Source organism: Salvelinus alpinus, chromosome 3 (assembly GCF_045679555.1).
Source record: "Salvelinus alpinus chromosome 3, SLU_Salpinus.1, whole genome shotgun sequence".
Taxonomy (NCBI): Eukaryota; Metazoa; Chordata; class Actinopteri; order Salmoniformes; family Salmonidae; genus Salvelinus; species Salvelinus alpinus.
The window spans coordinates 18,096,611-18,117,699 of record NC_092088.1 but is presented as its reverse complement, the minus strand read 5'-3'; the positions used below and the strand labels follow the sequence as shown (position 1 = coordinate 18,117,699).

The 21,089-nt window shown below is 44.6% G+C and overlaps 2 protein-coding genes across 3 annotated transcripts; one reads left to right on the top strand and one right to left on the bottom strand.

Annotated features, from left to right (window-relative positions):
* Positions 1-43: 43 nt before the first annotated feature.
* LOC139570155 (prolyl 4-hydroxylase subunit alpha-1-like) lies at positions 44-12,739 on the bottom strand. 2 transcript variants are annotated; one of them, XM_071391770.1, is made up of 16 exons: positions 12,598-12,739; positions 10,749-10,855; positions 10,422-10,518; positions 9,235-9,386; positions 8,567-8,704; positions 7,896-8,144; positions 7,401-7,612; positions 6,653-6,829; positions 5,972-6,042; positions 5,264-5,329; positions 3,632-3,731; positions 3,026-3,079; positions 2,763-2,828; positions 2,492-2,560; positions 2,275-2,371; positions 44-2,102 (listed from the first exon to the last, which is right to left on the bottom strand). In XM_071391770.1, exons 1-16 carry the CDS (start codon positions 12,612-12,614, stop codon positions 2,032-2,034), a joined length of 1,743 nt encoding a protein of 580 aa, XP_071247871.1. In that variant the 5' UTR covers positions 12,615-12,739; the 3' UTR covers positions 44-2,031. The 2 variants fall into 2 exon arrangements, with proteins under 2 accessions (XP_071247871.1, XP_071247870.1); XM_071391769.1 differs by lacking the exon at positions 5,264-5,329.
* Positions 12,740-13,126: 387 nt separating this feature from the next.
* On the top strand, positions 13,127-18,500 carry c3h10orf88 (chromosome 3 C10orf88 homolog). The gene is made up of 6 exons (XM_071391771.1): positions 13,127-13,983; positions 14,254-14,451; positions 16,349-16,418; positions 16,613-16,813; positions 17,066-17,430; positions 17,866-18,500. Exons 1-6 carry the CDS (start codon positions 13,823-13,825, stop codon positions 18,059-18,061), a joined length of 1,191 nt encoding a protein of 396 aa, XP_071247872.1. The 5' UTR covers positions 13,127-13,822; the 3' UTR covers positions 18,062-18,500.
* The last annotated feature ends 2,589 nt before the right edge of the window (positions 18,501-21,089 follow it).

The following is a 21,089-nucleotide window of genomic DNA, read 5'->3' as shown; positions in this document are numbered from 1 at the left end:
ATTGAGTCTGGTCTGGACAAATGTCACACTGACTCGCTCACACTGTAGTCTTCAGTGAACACTTATTTATTTAGAAAACATTAAATCTCACATGTACAATATCTGGCCACACATCCCATTATTACATTTCAAATAAAATAAGGACTGCACCTTGGAGCAGAGGAGGCTGGTGGGAGGATAGGCTCACGTTGTTTCCATTCCAGACATCGTAATGAGCCATCCTATCGCCTCCCACCAGCCTCTTCTGCTTTGGAGTGTATATAGCCACATTCTCTAACAGATTTCCCAGGGTCAGCATAGGCTTAAACTGTGGAGTGATGCATGGGATTAATAATCCTATTGATTCTTAGCACCATCTTTCATTCAGAGATGAAATCCTTTGATTATCAGACCAATGGATGATCAGGTAGGAGCTTTGCTTCTGTAACAAAACAGATGAGTCAGCACTTACAGACTGCTGTATTTCACCAAGGCAGAAAGAGGAGTTGGAGAGACGGGAGGAACAGAGGGACTCAGACACAGTGGCTTTGAATGTCAGTGTTTATCTGTGCAGCAGTAATGTTTGCCCTGGAGTGAATGACCTCAGGGCTATTGCCCCGTGGCAGACATGGCATTGTAGATATATGCAGCATTTACCATGAATGCAAACATTGCCTTCCGCAATAGGGATCAAACACTGTATTAGATAGTCACTGTTCTGAGACCTGCCCCAAGTGTGATAATAGCCCAGACCCTGTGCATACTGTACTGTGTAAAACTAAGCATGTTAATGTTTTTTGATGGTAACATTAGAACAAGTCTTTGCCCTCACATTGATGCTTTCTTATCGAATACCTCAGGTAGTACTGCCACATTTTAAGGCGCATAAACAACTACAACGGTCATAATTTAGAAGCCTGGCCTGCATATAGTATCATCCTAATAACTAACCCTGATTGTCATAGTGCAACCAACCAATAAACCTCCATCCTTCCCATGAGCCCTCTATCTAGCCCCAGTCCAACCCGACACCTGTTAGAACATCCATTTTTGTGGCTCTGGCCAACATCAACCCCTGATTACAGGATCATTGGGTTGTCCCCCCATTGAAGTTGAAGGTCTGATATGTGGGGTAATCTGATTCTGACCTGTTGATGAGGGAGAGGGGGACAGTGACAGTGCATTTATAACTGGTCTCGGTCATCTGTGCTGGGAAGCAGTGGGGGAGGAAGGGATTGGAGTGATGGTTCAAAGGAGTGGAGGAAGGGATTGGAGTGATGGTTCAAAGGAGTGGAGGAAGGGATTGGAGTGATGGTTCAAAGGAGTGGAGGAAGGGATTGGAGTGATGGTTCAAAGGAGTGGAGGAAGGGATTGGAGTGATGGTTCAAAGGAGTGGAGGAAGGGATTGGAGTGATGGTTCAAAGGAGTGGAGGAAAGGATTGGAGTGATGGTTCAAAGGAGTGGAGGAAAGGATTGGAGTGATGGTTAAAAGGAGTGGAGGAAGGGATTGGAGTGATGGTTAAAAGGAGTGGAGGAAGGGATTGGAGTGATGGTTAAAAGGAGTGGAGGAAGGGATTGGAGTGATGGTTAAAAGGAGTGGAGGAAGGGATTGGAGTGATGGTTAAAAGGAGTTTTTCAGGTAGAGGAAAAGAGTAGTGCACACCAAAACATGTAATGTGTAGGAAGTTGAAAGGGAGAAGCAGCTGTGTTGCTTGCTCTAATTAACTTAGTATCTTGTATCAAAGTCCCTGTTAAGGGTGAGAATGAAATAAAAAAAAGTTCCTCAGGTTAAGACAGCTGTGCAGTCGGAGTGTGCAAAACCCATGACGGAAGGCACAGACTGGGAGCGAAGCGCTTCGGACCCACTGGTGAACCACTCACACACACTTCAACTACAAACAAATGTGACATCACATGAGCAGCCAGAGCCTCAGTGAACACTGAGTTTTGGAGAGCAGGACGAGAGGTCAGAGGGCACTTCACAGCCCACAGAGCCAAGAGTCAGGAGGGTCCAGGAAGAGGGATGAGAGGAGAAAAGCGTATTCCGTTTGATCATTCTGACTCGTTCAGAGTGCAACGTCTTCTGAACTCCTGGCCTCGCTCGTGCATCCACTTGTTAGACACTGGAGAAGGAAGAGGAAACTAAGTCAGGAGGACATGACCAACAAGTACCCACTGTTAACTGCTGCAGCAAACCGTTAGCGGACCTGACACAACCGTATCACTGCCCTCGGGGCAGACCTGAAGTTCTCAGGGTGTGGGAAATAGGATGTAATGAGCGACAGGTTGGCTCACCCCACTTGTTGCCCACTAGGACTGGGCAGGCCGCGTGCCGCGTGCTGTAGTCACCCTCTCCACTGGCAAACAGGTTATACCAGAACACTGCACTTCCCTGAAAAGTTTACACATACACAAAGCTCTTTATTTAGCATCAACATGACAAATAAATAAACCCCATCACGCACTTAACAGGACAATTATTCAAAGTGAACACCACAGCTGTGTGTTTCACCTTTTTGGGCCACACTGCAGCTCCCACATCAGTAAAGACAGTGGCTCCCCCTGAAGGCACGTCACTCATCTGCAACAGAGAGCCTCGTCAAGCCATAGCATCATACCACTTTAATACGAGTTTTTTTCATTTTTTCCCCAACCTAATCGAAACCCATTTCTTTTTAAATGGAACCTTTGAAATTAGATTTACACATGGGTAAAATGGAAGACCCAAAATTGTATCCACATCTATGAACTAGAGCTGAAATAGTGAATTGCTTAATACTAACGTAAATGAGCCAGGTGGCGATACGGTTCCCGGTGCCCAGCTCCTTAAATGCATCCGGTTCATCTTTCTACAAAGACATGGAACATACACAAAGGTTCAATAACACTAACAGTGAAGTCAAGGAAAAACTGCCATCCACATATGAACCCACTAGCAACAGTTGATGCACGTGTGCCAGCCATCAACAGTCACCCACTGGCTCTCAGTCATACAGCATAAAGGTCATAGTTCCCTGACCAGAATAGAAAGAGAAGCCTTGTTTACCCGTCCAAAGTCAAAGTGGGGCTCGTATTGCCCGCCCACGCCGTAATTTGCCACCTGAGGAGAGATGAACAGAGGACAAACTCAGTGACAGATGCTGTGTTGTCATTAGAGACACTCGTCTAGTACTTTGGTAGGCTCTTCCTAAGTAGAAAACAGCAGTAAAATTGATTCCTTTTGCATTCATTGCTTGCACTGAGTTTTTATACAGTTGCTATAATAGGCATACTGTATAAAGGGAAAGGGGGATACCTAGTCAGTTGTACGATTGAATGCATTCAACTGAAATGTGTCTTCCACATTTAACCTAACCCCTCTGAATCAGAGAGGTGCAGGGGGCTGCCATAATCGACATCCACGTCTTCAGCGCCCGGCGAACAGTGGGTTAACTGCCTTGCTCAGGGGTAGGACGACAGATTTTTACCTCGTCAGCTTGGGGATTCGATCCAGCAACCTTTCGGTTACTGGCCCTACGCTCCTCCTACCCGCCAATGTATATTCACATCATTGGTTGCTAAACTACACAGATGTACTGCCAGGGTATCCCCTCCTGCCAGTGCTCCAGTCCTACTAAAGTCCCTCAGCCACCCTGATGTTCGGTTGTGTTACCTGTAGCTCCTCTGCAGTCTTGACATTCAAGCCGGTGATATCCTCAATGCGCTGGTTTATCTTGTCCACTACTGGATCTTCGTAGGCGGTTAGCCATGCACTGTGATGAGAGACGGAGAGTTTCAGAGTAGTAAAATACATCTTTATTTAGCATCAAAATTGCAGTCAGGCAGCTGTAAGATGTTATTCTAGATTAGTGTGTCCACAGTTAACAGTTAAGATAGCAGCATGGACAGCATGTGGTAGTACTGTAGGTTAGAAGGGGTATACACAGATGTAGGATCTTAATTTGATCACCCTGTTGCAGGAGAGCTTTCCTGCAATACAGGAAATGTAAAACGTGTAGTGCATTTGAGGTTTAAAAATGCTTCGGAAGACTTGATTTTCCCTTACGAAAAATGCATCGACCCCTACAATTATGATCCACATAATTCACATTTCCTGTTGCTGCAGAATTGTTTTCTTGCTGTAGCAAACTGGCTCAAATTAAGATTCTACGTCTGTAGGAGAAGGAAACAGGCTCTTTGAAACAGGTGAAAGAGAACTCCATATTTATCCAGTCTCAGGGCAAAAACATTAAAAACTAACCGTTTCTCACCAAGGAAGTTGGGGGCATTTATGAGGAAGTGACCATTTATGAGTTTGGGCTATTAATTTAAACAAACAGACCCCAGTCCCTTCTGTCCCTCTGTTACAGACCTTGCTGTTTGAAATGTATAAATATAGATTGAAACGCTATGGAGTAACAGAAGATGATGGTAAGTGTCCAGCAGGGAGCAGAGTTGACTGGGGAGACCAAGATCTCATCCTTTCATTGGGTAGGGGCCAAGCCTCACTTCAAAACATGTTGAGTCAGACAGGCCCACGTCTCAGGCGCTGTTTACACTCCCTCATTTAACATGAATGTTAGATGAATAGAATAGATGAATAGGAATTGCCTCAATCTATTCATTCTGAAGTATACATGTGCGAGTGTCCTCACTGGATGACAGGGTTATGTTGGAAGTACTGTCATTAGAGTCCGGCCAGAATGCTGGCTCACATCCTTAGATATAAATACTCTATCAGCTGCTATATAAGCTGTATGGTTACAAAAACGTTTTCTGTATCGGAGTGCTTCATTAAACCATTCATCTAACAAGAAGAAAAATCTAGAGCCTAACCGAGAACCCTGATAACTAAATGCCCCTAAGATAATTCATAAACACATTGAGCAGGTCAACTGCAGTTAATCTATTTCCACAAGGGGGCGCTCTATAGCCACACCACATTAATCAGGCTTGAAGGGAACAAATAGGCAGGCAGACCCCTTTCTACAAGAGGAGATTCCACCCATACACTGAAACATCATTCTGTAAGATGCGCTAGAGCCTGCACCAAGATAACAGAAAAACTCCTGTTTTCAAAGAAAAATAGTAGGAAAAACAGCCGTTTGCCACTGCATGGATTGTGTTGTCATGTCGATCTGATGGGTTGGAGAGGAGAGGAAGTGATGTCATTGCAGCAGGAGGAGAGAGGTGGAAAGGTAGGTGTATCCGTAAGTAAAGTTTCACAAAAGGGGGTGAGAGGTAGGGATGAGGAGGGCAGACAGGGCCTCATGCAGGCCCCTCTCCGTCACCTTTGACCCCTTACCTCTTGGAGACTCTGTAATGGGCTGTAGTGAGTTTCCCAGTTTGGGGGTCATGCACGGTGGTACGCCTTAGCTAGTATCCCGGATGGATCACATTACAGTCACAGATCACAGTGAGGAGGACAGAGACACAGAGGAAGAGGAGAGACGGAGAGATAGAGACATCACTGAATGATCAAGCAACTGTATGAGAGACAGACTGACGCTAGGCCAGGGCATGCGGACCATCAGGTCTAAAACCATTGCAGTACATGACTTGCAACTTGTAATGGTCACAGCCAAAACTTAAATGAGACGCTACCAAAGGTAGAATATATAAAACTGGCCTGGTCGCACCCCGACTACTGTTAATGGAATCATAACAAGCAGGTACTGGTCTCCTGTTCCTCCCTCTTGTTATGATCAAAGCAGTGGCGGGACATCTTGGCAAGAGCGCGGGCCCAGAGGGACTGAATTATACCTTCAAAATCAACCTAGCTTCCAATATACCCAAAGTGTCTACCATCTCACAGGAATGTTACTTGTTCAGGCAATATTTCCCCAAACATACAAACTGTCAATTTAAAATCCGTTATAATCCCTCTACGCTTAAATTGCAGAGTTCCCGATTAGCTGTTGTGCTCTTGCCAAGGTTCCTGCCCAAGCGGAGGGAGAGGATGCGGGGTGCGGAGGGATACAGCGCTGTGCCCATCCCTGCCTGCTGGTCTTACCTCTTGCTGATGCGATAGTGGGCGGTCTCCAGTACACCAGTAATGGGGTTGGAGATGGTGGCCCGGCGCAGCTGTGGAGCCAACAGCCAACCGGCAGAGAGGACACGGGTTACAGGGACAATCCCTGTTACACACTGACTGGCTGCTGGACCCACATACACTACGAGGCTACATTAAGTCTGTGCTGTGTGTCCCTGCTGGGCCCCCTTACCCTCTCCAAGAGCTGAACTCTAGCTTGAGTTAGGGATCTCTATCATTTACATTAATACACGATTCATGCAAAAGTCTGAGTTCTGTGTTGATATGAAGCTATGACTTAGTTATGACCACTCGATTCAGTTATGACCTTTCGAGTTGATGTTCATTGCCGAGTCAAAACTCACTTCTAGTTCTAACTGTGCTATCAAATACTACTGTATGTACCAAACAAATGGGATGTTGCTCTTATCCAGCCAGTGTGTAACAAATAAACACACACACGGGAACACAGTCAGGTCCTCGTGCAGGGTGGGCATCCCCAGTCTTCTTACGGCAGCATGCATCTTAGACACATTCTAACATCTACCACACCTAAGGTTGCATCATTTCCCCCCAAAAAATATCCTTATTATAATTCATTATAATTCTGGAAAACCACACGCCAGACCCAGTCTTCCCCCGGAGGTTGAACTTTGAACTCACCCTGGGTTTGGCAAGCTCTTTGACCTTCTCAATCTCGCTGTTGGAGAGGATGTCGTGGTAACGGATGATGCGTGGGCGGTCCCACTCGTCCTCCTGCTTGACGGGACCCAGCACGTACAGGGGGTGGCGGTTGTTGTCAGAGTAACGACAGAACATACGACTCTGGCGACGCGGGGTCTGAGAGATGGAAGAGAGGGATACAGATCATACATGATTCCATAGGGCCACCCGAGCTCCCCCCACACTCTAAAACATATTTCTGGGCTTAGTGGAGGTCAATTTGCAGTGTATAAATGTATTCAAATAAAGCCTTTCAAGGGGAGTAGGAGTTAAAATACATAGCCATTAGAAGCTGTGCATGCAGAGTGTGTGTGTTAGCCAGTGGAGGCTGGTGAGGGGAGGACAGTTCATAGTAATGGCTGGAAAGGATTGAATGGGATCCAAAAAATGGAAACCATGTGTTTGATACCTTTCCATCTATTCCATTCCAGCCATTACTACGAGTCTGTCCTCCGATTTAAAGTGCCACAAGCCACTGGTTAGTACAGTTCAGTGGAGGCTGCGGAGCAGAAGACGGCTCATAATAAATAGCTGGAAAAAAGCAAATGGAATGGCATCAAACACATGGAAACCAAGCGTTTGATGTATTTGACACCATTCCACTAATTCCGCTCCAGCCATTACCACGAGCCGGTCCTCCCCAATTAAGGTGCCACCAACCTCCTGTGGTACAGTTAGTGGCTCTCACCATCTTGATGCCTTCGCCGCGACACAGCTGTTCATATTTCCTCCTCTCAGGCAGGTAATCTGCAGGTCTGCCCTTCTTGTCAGATGCCTCTCTCTTCTCCCGCTCTCTCTTCTCCTTCTCCTTCTGGCCCTCCTCCGCCTCCACCTTGTTCTGCTTGGCCAGCTGGTACTCAAAGTACTTCAGGTTTCCGTTGGCTCGCTGGTGGGCAGAGTCTGAGAAACACAACAGACTCGGTTAGGACAGAAGATGAGTCTACTCAGTATTGTCCTGCGCAGTACAATCAAGACATGAAAAACAAATATCATACACATACTTGGGTGACAGTACTTAAAAATGTATTTCAGTAATCTGACTAGGTTGGACTGGTGAAAGCCATAGGGAGGTAACCCCGTTTTCTTTCAGTTATAGATTCAGACACAAAGTATCAATTTCAAAAGTATTCAAACAGGCCCTGGCGTTACATAATGTACAAGTACTACAGCAGTCTCCACTCACCCAATTTGAGTAGTCTCTTGGTGTAGTCCAAGGCTCTCTCTAGCTCCCCCTGCTGGTAGATGGAGTAGCTGAGGTAGTCTAGGATGGTTACCATGTCCACGCTGGACTCCTCTCCCCCGTCCAGCTGTTTCAGGGCCTGCTCCATCCACAGCTCTGTGTGGTAGTAGTCGGCATCAGAGTAGGCGATCTTCCCCAGCTCAAAGCAGTCCTCCACTGTCATAGGGCTCATAGCGACATCCTTATTGGTTCCTGTGTGTAGATGTTAACATGTGCAGAGTGACACACACATCTCCATCTCAGCAGCATTTGCATGCAGTTCACTTATATGGCATCTCTTGTAAGTCGCTCTGGATAAGAGCGTCTGCTAAATGACTTAAACGTAAATGTAAATTTCAAGCATCCATGTGGACTAACTGGGGTGTTCCACTGCATGTGGTGAGCACGGTGCACAATTTCCCCCAGTAGGAGCAGCCATCACTGAAGCTCTAACATAACCTCTGCCGGCAACACGTCCGCTGCTAATCCACTCTTGGTATGAAGCTCCCACCGCATGCCCTAAGCCCCTAGCCAGCCTCTCCCTGCCTGCCCCTCACTAGGCAGTTCCCCCATGGAGATGGTGAGCGTGTCTAGCCAGTAGATGCCCTAAGCCTCTACCTCCCAGCCCCACTCACCAGGAAGCTCCCCTGAGGAGATGGTGTGTGTGTCCAGCCGGTAGGTGTCCTGAAGCCTCATCAGGGCCTTGGCTGCCCCCGTCTGGTCGTCATCATTGGGGAAGTACTGTCTCTGGATGGTCAGGTTAGAGATGAACCCTGGAGTATGGGAAGGAAAGACGGTTAGGAACATCAATTCTACCATCTTCACACAGGGTGGTATAGATGCTAAAAGACGCTTGGAGAACAATGGCATGACGTCATTGTTTTAGCACTATCCGCTGAGTTGTTAAACTACGGTGCACTACATGGTTCAATGTGCCAATAAATCAGCACAATCTACTCTGAAGCTGAAATTGGGACTGTGTGTGTACTCTGCTAATGAACATACATACAAAACAATAAATATTGGAGAGCAACGTACAATACGGTGAACTTAGCAAAACGAGGAATGTGGTAAGTGCATGGAGGCCGTCATCTATATGCACTTCAGTTATTTCATTCATCTCTGTAGAAACAGACCCTGTTCCATTACTTCAGTGATTGCTAAAAATGCCCGATTATATGACTGATTATATTGTTTTTTAAATTTTATTAAGTTGTCAATTAGCACTTAGCAATAATTGAATCTTTATGTGGTAACATAGCATTTACAGTCATTAGAATAGAGGCGTATGAGTAACCCTGACCATCAGACATGTCCTTGAGGACCAGGCTCTCCAGCTCTCCCCACTCTGTGTTGAGCCTCTTCATCAGCTTGAAGGCGTTGACCGGGTGGCCCAGGAAGCCTTCTGGGTCCTGAGTGGCTGTGGCCGACAACACATCCAGCTTCTCAGCCCACCTGGACACACCATGGAGGGAAAAGGCATTCAATATAGGCTACTCCTCTTGACCTGCACTGTTGGAACTTACGAATTTCACTGTACCCTGTGCACGTGACTAATAAAGAAAGAAAAACAAGTGACTCAGAAGCAAACAGTGAATCCTTTTCATATGACATGCAACTTCATATACGAACTCATGTATAAACTCCCACACACACACATCCATCAGCAGCTTTGAAAAGGCAAAAAAAGAGAACAGTTACATCATGTCCTGCACGTGACACACCCTGTTGGTTTATTGTGTCATCTTCATAGCCAGAGAAAACTAGGTCTCTGGTTAGCCAGGCCCATTGTAAGCTAGAGACATGGCAATATGACACCCTCTAAAGACATGTTACAGATACAGGTAGTGTCGTGAAGCAGGATATGTACACCACCGGAGGCTGGTGAGGGGAGGATATCTCAGCGTAATGGCCGGGACGGCGCAAATGGAACGGCATCAAACACCTGGAAACCATGCGATTGATGTACTTGATACCAGTCCACTGATTCCGCTCCAGCCATTACCACGAGCCCATCCTCCCCAATTAAGGTGCCACCAACCTCCTGTGACGTACATTCCTCTCTTTGACAGTCTTTATAGCATGGTGCCTTGTGGGAGAGAGCAACGTAACCAAGAGCGAGAGAGTAGCTATCTGGGTATTGGGGCTCTCAATTTATAACCTGCCAGAGCCTGTGACTGTGGGAGACAGATGGAGAGATATAAAGAGACTGCCTGTGACTGTGGGAGACAGATGGAGAGATATAAAGAGACTGCCTGTGACTGTGGGAGACAGATGGAGAGATATAAAGAGACTGCCTGTGACTGTGGGAGACAGATGGAGAGATATAAAGAGACTGCCTGTGACTGTGGGAGACAGATGGAGAGATATAAAGAGACTGCCTGTGACTGTGGGAGACAGATGGAGAGATATAAAGAGACTGCCTGTGACTGTGGGAGACAGATGGAGAGATATAAAGAGACTGCCTGTGCATCGGGGCTCTCCTCTCACTTTTTGACCTGCTCTAGTTTGTCCTCCTCAGCTCTGATGTAATCCTTCAGAGAGGTGACCAGGTCCTTCTCTGTGTACAGCAGATCGGTCATCTGACCTAGGGAACACAGTGAAACACATAGGGGTCAGAAGTTGTACTCGTTCTTCTATGCGTTCAACATTGTAGACATGTTTGTAATGTTCACGTCGGTGATAAACAACGTCTTTCATAGGGAGCAATGCCGTTCAAGCCAATGTTTGTGACCAAGACAGGCTGGAAGCGATGAAACTACTGAATAAAGGGATCAATGGAGAGATGTTCATGAAACGAGAGGACATTTAACCTACCGATGGAAGTGAAGAAATCTTTGTCAGCGGAGGACGTGTAGAATAGACAGGTCAACAACACACAACAGACTCCCCTCAACTCCATCTTTGCACTGCCGCACAGGGGTCTGTAAAACGAGGTAGATGAGTTGCTCGTCCGTTACATATCATATTAATACCTGTGAGATGTTCGGGCACTTGGACACACTATCTACTGATGATCTCATGACAGGAAACTTCTGAAAGACATATTTTTATGAAACTAACAGCTGCAATCAAAATACTTCTGCGAGTCTCGGCATGCTAAGTGGCTGAGCAGAAGCTTGTGAAAATGTGTTGCCCACACAGGGGATACAGCTTTGCTAGACTTGCCTTCAGAACCCACCGAGTCTGCACGCACCAAGTGAATATACAGCCACTGCCGGCTCCCTGCATGGCCCTTTTCACTGCTCTCACAAGGCCTTTGTTCTTTACACAACTACTACTGTGTCAGCCAAACTGCTAAAAAACAACACTTCATAGACTCAAAGCGGGGATTTTAAATGACTTTGTCTATAAAAAACATGTTTTAACTATATGTCTAGCTAAGAGGTCAGTACTCCATTTGACCAGAGGGCATTTGAGGCTTTAGGATGACAGAGTACAAGTTGGACAGTGAGAGCAGCAGCTGCATCCCAAGGAGAGCAAGGGGCAGAGGGGGCGGGGGCCGAGGTAGAAGGGAAAGGCTTGATTTCCCTTTTGGGCTGCTATTTACAACGAGCAATCAAATACCCGGGAGAGTACACAAACGGCTGGCAGTAGGTGCTGTAAATAAATAGGCCAATGAGCTTCATTTCCTTTTATGATGGTCTGGATTTGATTTTGGATAGGTAGGTACCCTTGAAACAGATGTGCAACAGGTGAACAGAGGCCCAGGGCAGATGACCTATCACCCAACCCTATCTAGGTAAATGGAAAGTAGGTCTTTCATCAAAAGGTCAGGAATGTGTGAGATGTGACCCAACAAGACTACAAAGAGCTATTAGATTAAGAAAACTGGTGAGGAGATGCAGAGGTGATGCATCTGTGCCTGCTATTACTGTTCACTAAAATAAAGTGTAATTGTTATATAATACATTTTAAATTCAATGGAGAGTATGGACGTCCCAAGGCCCCCAGACAGCAAGGACCCTACAATTGTGGAGAGGTTCAAACCAGGGAGTGTAATTCAGGGAGACAAGACTGCCACGTACATGCCCCTCCCCCCATCGCAGGGATTTTTGGGAGCACCATCAAAATAGATTTCCTAGCCTTGGAGTAAACCATACTGCCAAAAACTAGAGTTGACTGCAAATGAATGTTTTAACACATTTTTTATGGGCTTGCAGATATGTTTCTGTACATTCTAATTAGGCAATTATCTACTCTTGAAATGCCAACATTCTCGGCGTTGCAATATGTGAAGAAATCTTTGTCAGCGGAGGATGTGCAACAATGTATCTACCAATTGTTTCCAGCAACATGTTACTGTCACACGTAGCAAGTAAATAAATACTAAGGAGATTAAAAAATAATAAACTCTGCGCATAGCAAAATTTTACTCCAGCTGCGACACAAAACTTTTTTTTATACCTTAACACATTTTGTTCCTACTACAGCAGGCCAAATATCAGCTGCGATAAAATTAAAATAACTCAAATGTATTGTTCAATTTGCAACAACGATGTGACTGGCAATTTTACAATGTAAATTAGCGGTAACATCAAGGTGTTATTTCAGAGAGGGATGCAGCAGACCAAAACGAATGGTCATAGTGACTGTAACGTTCCTCTAATACTTCAGTGAGCAATATCATGCAGTAATTTAGAACATCAATTACATATTTCGGTACCTTATTCCGCTCAGCATTTCTTTCGGAAGAGGGTTCAAATCCCCACGTCGAATGCCACCGCTGTTTTCTCAAAATCCTCGGTATTTTGAACTGGGCTGCGGTTAACTGGTAGGTTTATGTACCGGTTTCCATTTTCTCTTTATTGCCATTATACAGGATGGGGAATGTCGCCACCTGGCGGTTGGATTTAAACAGTGAGTGAAATACAGTATTGCTGTGTAAATCTGTGACCTGGTTTTAATGTCTATGGTAAATTCACTCAAAACTACTCCAGTCAGTCTTTCATGTTAAAAACAACTAACGAGGGAAAATAAATAACATGTTTAAGGCTAGTTGTTTTTCCATTGTTTTTAAATGTTGTTTTTAATAGAAATGTTTTTGTTTTTCATCCACGAAATGTCACCATTAATTAATAATTAATATTTGTAATTGGATGGTTACTACTATCATTATTAATTTTTACAGTCTACTGGTTTGGACTCTTATTTTGAAGGAAGAAAAGCGTTACACAGAAGTAGAAGATCCACAGGTTCGTCGCTAGTCAACACAGCCACAAAGTCATACATTCCGAACTATTTCTACAATTTCTCATCTAAAATCTAATTTTAAGCCTAAACTTAACCACACGGCTAACATTATGTCTAACCCTAATCTTAAATTAAGACCAAAAATGAATTTGTTTTTATGATTTTTGAACGATCGGCCTGAAGCGAATTTGAGTTAGTGGCTGTGCTATTTAGTAGAAACCGATCCACAGAAGGGAAAAAAGCGTAACCCAGAAGTGCTTCATTGGTGGTGTAACATCATAAACAAGCCGTGCTTTCATCGAAGTTGCTAGCTAGTTAGTCGTCTGGTCGCCAGATATGCTTTCTAAAACGATTGGTTGATGTAAGGTATGAATTGTAGCGTTTTAACTGACGTTTCCATCCATTGACCCAAGAATGGACGGGCCGCCTGTATGCTAGCTAACATGCTAACGTTAGCTAGCATTTCCTTGAGAGTCGATAGGATTGCTTGATATGTTTTTTTACGGTTACCGGCTGGCATAGACAAACCAACAGTGTGACTGAAATAACTGTTTCTGCCCCAGCATTTGTTCATAACGTCACTGTGCTGTAGAAGAGGAATCTGTTTTGTATTTTACTAGTCCATTTGGCTAGCTAGTTAGCTACCCAAGGCCAGATAGGTATTACGTTTAGGGAAAGCGGCCATCATCATAATCATCATGGCCAGTATTGACGTGAGCACAAGCAAAGATGGACCTGTCAACGGGCACACGTCATGGGCTTGCAAATCACAGGAGCGCCAATTCTCTGACATCCTTCTCCCAGTAGAGTCAAGTAACAACACTGACATCAGTCAGATCGACAGAGACACACCAAACGGGTAAGACACCTTGTTTATCATCTTCTCCACTGACAGACATTCCCATACCACAGTGACCTCGTCAACCTTTAAATGACCACACCTAAACGGTTTATGCATGCCTTAACTCAAATCGAAACGTTCCAGGAAGCCCCAGACTGTCATAGCTAGCTATCTAGACTAACTTCCACTCTCTAGAATAGTTACAGCACTGATATTAAAATCCTTGATTTTCTTAATAAAAATACTGCTACCCTTTGACATTTTGATCTCTCTCTTGTTTGTCCTCAGGTGTGTTCCAGTGCTCCTGGAGCAGTTAGAGGAGGGGTCTCCGTGTGTCATCACCCTGTGCTGTGCACCCCACTGCCCTGCCCTCATCACCAGCCTGCTGGTGACCAGCGAGGCCCGCACAATCGAGGTCTACTCCCAGGCTGGGGACTACTGTGGCACCTGTCGCGGGGAAAGAGACCCCAACACACAGCCTGACAGGTGTGTATGTATGGATATATATATATAATAGTCATTTACAACATTAACAATGTCTACACTGTATTTCTGGTCAATTTGATGTTATTGTAATGGACAAAAAAAAGACTTTTCTTTCAAAAACAAGGACATTTCTAAGTGACTTAGAAATGTCCTTGTTTTTGAAAGAAAAGTCTTTTTTTTGTCCATTACAATAACATCAAATTGACCAGAAATACAGTGTAGACATTGTTAATGTTGTAAATGACTATTGTAGCTGGAATTAACTGATTTCTAGTGGAATATCTAAATAGGCATACAGAGGCCCATTATCAGCAACCATCACTCCCGTGTTCCAATGGCACGTTGTGTTAGCTAATCCAAGTTTATCATTTTAAAAGGCTAATTGTGAAGAGGTGACTCCGGGATGCTGGCCTTCTATGCAGAGTTGCAAAGAAAAAGCCATATCTCAGACTGGCCAATAAAAAGATTAAGATTAACACAGACACTGAACAGAGGAACTCTGCCTAGAAGGCCAGCATCTCGGAGTCGCCTCTTCACTGTTGACGTTGAGACTGGTGTTTTGCGGGTACTATTTAATGAAGCTGCTAGTTGAGGACTTGTGAGGCGTCTGTTTCTCAAACTAGACACTCTAATGTACTTGTCCTCTTGCTCAGTTGTGCACCGGGGCCTCCCGCTCTTCTTTCTATTCTGGTTAGAGACAGTTAGCTCTGTTTTGTGAAGGGAGTAGTACACAGCGTTGTACGAGATCTTCAGTTTCTTGGCAATTTCTCGCATGGAATAGCCATCATTTCTCAGAACAAGAATATATTGATGAGTTTCAGAAGAAAGTTCTTTGTTTCTGGCCATTTTGAGCCTGTAATCGAACCCACAAATGCTGATGCTCCAGATACTCAACTAGCCTAAAGAAGGCCAGTTTTATTGCTTCTTTAATCAGAACAACAGTTTTCAGCTGTGCTAACATAATTGCAAAAGGGTTTTCTAATGATCAATTTGCCTTTTAAAATGATAAACTTGGATTAGCTGACAACATGCCATTGGAACACAGGAGTGATGGTTGCTAATAATGGGCCTCTGTACGCCTATGTAGATATTCCATTATAAATCAGTCGTTTCCAGCTACAATAGTCATTTACAACATTAACAATGTCTACACTGTGTTTCTGATCAATTTGATATTTTAATGGACAAAAAATGTGCATTTCTTTCAAAAACAAGGACATTTCTAAGTGGCCTCAAACTTTTGAACGGTAGTGTGTGTATATATAATATATGTAGGGAATATATGTAAATAATAGCTAGTGTGTAGAATAATACCAAATATGAAAAGGAGAGTATTGCTTATTTCTACCTTTTGTGTACCTGTACATGACACATCACCATGAAGAGAATGACATTCTTATCCATAATTATGCATTTCTGTGTAGTATAGATCAGGGACCCATGATGAAATTCTATTATTGCAATTCTGTTACTGGGTGTAAATTTATTTCACTATAGATCAGTAACCCACTTTATTTTTTTAAAGTTAAGCTGTCATGTCATAGCTGACACACCATTCTTTCTGCAGACATTTTTTAAACTTAATCCAGAGCAGATATTTACGTTTTTGGGAAGCGTGGTCACATAAAAAAACGGACAGATTTGACAGAAATTCTGTTACCAAACTTTGCATCTGCATAGTTTGTCCAGTAAATGTTTTTTTAATAAACATTTCTGAGTAAATTATTAAAAGCATTCCTTGTGCATAGAGTTGTATGGTTTTGTTAAACTTAGAAATTCATGTTTTTTGTTTGGCATACATTTTAAAGCGAAAAATGGGTACAGTATCATAATTGGGTGTAATGTGGTACGTCTTTATTTATAAAAAAAAAAAAAAAATTTTTTTTTTGCTTTTCAGTGCAGAGAGAGGACCCTTCTACAGGAAACACTTAATATTGGAGTCCCCTGCTGCATCATGTGAGGTGAAGGTATGCATGTCAACCACAGCTTTCAAATCAACAGTAGTGTCTGTTACTACTTCAGTCCCGTTCCTGTTTATTCTCTACTAGCACAAAGCAATGTCTCTGTGAACATGAAATCCATTGACTCATCCCCTTTACCTGTCTAGTTAGGATTATTATGGGTGGTGCCCTTTCTTGGGCTAACCTCTGCGTTTTCTCAGCTGCTGTCTCTTGGTGGGCGAGGGAGCGTGGCTGTGGCTCGGGTCGTGATGGGCCTACAGACACTGACGCCTGTGGACTGCTCTCTGAGCCTGGGGCCCAGCATCGACATGCTCCGTGTGCAGTCCATGGTGGAGGAGATGGGTGCCAGCCTCTCACCGGGGGCCCAGAGCCTCATGAACATGGTCCAGTTTCAGCAGAAGGTGGGTTCTCCGCTGACGTCAAAGCATCACAGTCACCAATACAAGTCAATAGAAACCTCAGTGGAAAATTACGCAGTCCGAAATTACACAGGAGACACTGGCTCTATTGTATTGTGTTGTGTTGTATTGTTCATTCTTCTACCCACCAAGATGGCTGTCAGATAGCGAGAAGCTCAAGACTAGTGAACAGAGAACACAGAAGACAATCGCTGTATTGTATGGTAAATCAAGCTCTTTGGTATTTTTTTCCAGAACAAAGCTGACTCACTGAGTGCGTTTCTGCCCCTCCTCATGAGCAGTGGGGCTCTCTCTGCTCTTGCTAAAGTAACGAACGGACCCTCTTCAGCTCCAGCTGACATTCAACACCCCTCAGTCAACACTAGCCTCCAGCCAGACGAGATGTCTGACTCTGCCTCCTCAGATCCATGGCCCCAGTCTCGTGCAGCCTGCGATACACACACCGGCCTGGCAGACATGATGTCACCCTTTCTTAACGGCCAGCCAGGAGGACGGAGGCCATGCATCAGCCCAGACTTGCTCCCTATGCTGCAGAGTGTGTGTGGGCAGGTGACGCAGCTCCGCATCGAGGATGCCTCAAAGACATCCAACGGCCCGCGGTGAGTATGATGACTGGTGGTGGGTCTAACTACAATGTAAAACTCCCTCTGAATGTTTACATGGTGTGGTTGGAGTAGAATGGCGTCCAGATGTTGTGGTTAGGAGTCAAGTGGATGGAGGATGTCAGGGCTGACCATGTCTGTCTGGGTTTGGTAATGGGTTTGGTAATGGTTCTGGTAATGGGTTTGGTAATGGTTCTGGTAATGGTTCTGGTGGCATTGTGGTGTGTCTGTTTATGTTCCAGGAAATGTCTGAGTATGGTTTGTCTGTATGACCGTACAGGTCTTGTTGTCAGGGAAAACTCCCGGTCCAGTGAAACCTGTGAGGATAGCGAGGATATGTTCAAGGGCAATGTTATCATGGGAGGGCGACAGCACCAAAGGGAGGTACTTTAATTCTTATGAAAACCTATTCTGTGATGGATCGTCTTGCAGGCAGGAGCATGCATGCTGCAGAGGGCTGGAGCAGGTTCTGGAGAGATGTCTGGGCGAGATGGAGAGGAGGCTGATGGAACACATGGACCAGAGACTGGATGCCATGCAGCTGCGCCTGGAAACGGCCTTACTGCAGACCCTGGCCCTTCCCCTTAACCACCTCAAGACCACAGCACCCACGCCTGACCAGCCTTAGGCCCTGCACTAACTCCATCCCAACTCCGGCCTCTACCCAAGCCACAGCCCTGCCTCATCCCCTACCCCAGCCCCCACTGACTCTAGCCCATTGCATTGGCTCCAGCCCCTACCTTATTGCCAGCCCTAGCCCCCACTGACTCCAGCCCCTACCTTATCCCCAGCCCCATGCACAGCCCCTACACTGGCTGCGACCAATAACCCGCACCCAATAACCCGCACCCAATAACCCGCACCCAATAACCCGCACCCAATAACCCAACTCCCCAGAGACAAGCTGCTTATTTTACTGTAGTTTTACCACTTGTGCACGTTTGTAAAATAATGTCTGACTGTTGTAAATTTGACTCCCTTTCATATTCTGTGTATTAACAGACTGGTTTAAATAACTGCACTGTATGATCAAGAGTGAAAATAAATCTATTTATACTGTAACAAAACTACAGAATATGTTTATTATTTTTTGTGCAAGGGTAAAAAAAAATAAGAATCTAACACAACCTGCTCTCCAGTCCACACCTGCTAAACATATTCATTCCTCTGTAATGTAAAACATTAAATGTTTATGTTGGTAAAGGAGAAGCACTAGGTGGAGCCGTTGGTTTGGTGTCTTTGGTAGGACTCCATTGCTGCATCCTTGAACAGGTCACCACACCCTGGGCTGATCTTTCTGGGAAAAGCTCAGCTGACTAAATATTTGAAGGATTATGTGAAACATGAATTTACCAGAATGATGTGCTGGATGTTTGGCGTGGATTACAGTACCAGCTAAATCAATAAATAACTATGTCTGAGAACAATCATCCTTTGTATAAATCATGATCATGCATCAAACTGGATGGAAACAGTCGAATCCCACTGGGCACAGACACAGTAAAACATTTAGTGGCAGAGACACCATGTGACGGCTGCCACTGCCTGCTTTAACAACCCTGGATGATGTCTGTCTGTGTTGTCCTCACTCCTGATCATTCTACACTCATCCATTGGGCCAGGTTACAGAGTGGGCCAGTGTTTTCCTCCAGGATCTGTAGACTAGACATGTATACTTCAGACCGCTTCGAACTACAGCGCCGTAGGTCAGTGCTGGTTGACTGGACCCGGCCAGGCAGAAGTAGGGCACAGCTTCCTGTAAGCAAAGGGCAGGTCCTAGTATGCTCACTAAGAAAAGCATGTAGAGTGGAACAAACTGTATCAACGCTATCCAACTGCTGGTGCTGCTACTCTGCATGGCAATGAAGGGAACTAATCGAAACCTGTTGTATTAGGATCTTTATGAAGTGTAAAGTAGTGGGGAAAAATCAACACAGCAGTACTGTAGCCTACTATGTCTGTGTGCTCTTGGAAATTAATACTCTATTTGTAACATACAGATTAGGGCCTGTATGTCACAGAGTAGGAGTGTTGCTCTAGGATCAGTTTAGCCTTTTAGATGTGTGACCATGTTGCGGCATTGACAGGTGGGACCTGATCCTAGGCCAGTACTCAGAGGCTGAGCCCAGAGCAATCAGTATTTTAATGATTTGAATACAACAGTGAAAGAATGGCCTCGGGCCTGTCAGTAAGAAACCCTTCTCAGATCGACATAATTCAGATTTATTGTACTGTTAGTTTTAATATTGCAGATAGATTGTATTGTTAGTTAGCACAACGTATTCTCATTTGGCCCCAGCCCGACACTGATATTAACCTGGATGGATGAGTCATCCAGTAAACTAGTCTCTATTATTAATACATGTTCATCACATCCTTAGCGTTCATCTACACTGTAACTGTAGCCTTTCAGGGGGTAGTCTACATCCCCACTAACACATGGGAATTACATTAACATCAGATCACTTAGTTTGACTAATGGGACATTTACAGTATTTCTAGAAACCTTGAGCTTATCCTTCACAGTACATTAACCAAACATTTCATCGATGAGGCCTCTGTAACTGATGTCACACGGTGTTTGCGTCCCAAATTGCACCCTGTTCCCTATATCGCGCACTACTTTTGACCATATCCCTAAGGGCCCTGGTCAAAAGCAGTGCACACAACATAGGGAATGGGGTGCCATTTGGGACGTTTGAAAGGTAAGAGTGAGGTCATGTTTTCTATCTAGGTTTTGAACCCAAAGAACATGTAACGGAAAGGATACTGTCGATTATTACGTATTATACAACGGGTGGGTCTAATCCTGAATGCTGACTGGTTGAAACTGCATTCCAGACGGTGTCTATTCCACAAGTTAACGTAATGGATCCTTCCCTATATATAAATCACCTCATACTGTGGCTCATTCACATGATACTTAATGTCGCACCCTAAGCAGTTCGCTGAGGATATATGGATGACCATAATAAAATGTAAGAGATGACCAATGGCTTGAGAGATGACCTAATTCTGTCTGTGTCTTTCCTTTACTGCAAATCAAATCAAATGTTATTGGTCGCGTACACAGATTTGCAGATGTTATCCCAGGTGCAGCTAAATGCTTGTGTTTTTAGCTTCAACAGTGCAGTAATACCTAGCAATACAAATACAATACACACATAATCCAGAAAAATGTAGAAATTAAGAAATATCAGAACGAGCAATGTCAGAGACCGAAATATATACAGTATATACACTCAGTGTACAAAACATTAGGGACATCTTCATAATATTGAGTTGCACCCACCCTTTTGTCCCCGGAACAGCCTCAATTTGTCAGGGCATGGACTCTACAAGGTGTTGAAAGCGTTCCACAAGGATGCTGGCCCATACTGACTCCAATGCTTCCCACAGTTTTGTCAAATTGGCTGGATGTCCTTTGGGTGGTGGACCCATTCTTGATACACACAGGAAACTGTTGAGCATGAAAAACCCAGCAGTGTTGCAGTTCTTCACACACTCAAACCAGTGCGCCTGGCACCTACTACCAAACCCCGTTCAAAGGCACTTAAATATTTTGTCTTGCCCATTCACCCTCTGAATGGCAAACGTACACAATAACCCGTCTCCGCCCGTTAATTTACACTGATTGAAATGGATTTAACAAGTGA

Coding starts and splice junctions, on each gene's coding strand:
- LOC139570155 (XM_071391770.1), bottom strand. Junction 6,043..6,652: donor AAGAGCTTGCCAAACCCAGG/GTGAGTTCAAAG, acceptor TTGGCTCCACAG/CTGCGCCGGGCCACCATCTC. Junction 2,829..3,025: donor CCCACTTTGACTTTGGACGG/GTAAACAAGGCT, acceptor ATGTCTTTGTAG/AAAGATGAACCGGATGCATT.
- c3h10orf88 (XM_071391771.1), top strand. CDS start 13,823: ATGGCCAGTATTGACGTGAGCACAAGCAAAGATGGACCTGTCAACGGG. Junction 16,814..17,065: donor TGGTCCAGTTTCAGCAGAAG/GTGGGTTCTCCG, acceptor ATTTTTTTCCAG/AACAAAGCTGACTCACTGAG. Junction 17,431..17,865: donor AAGACATCCAACGGCCCGCG/GTGAGTATGATG, acceptor ATCGTCTTGCAG/GCAGGAGCATGCATGCTGCA.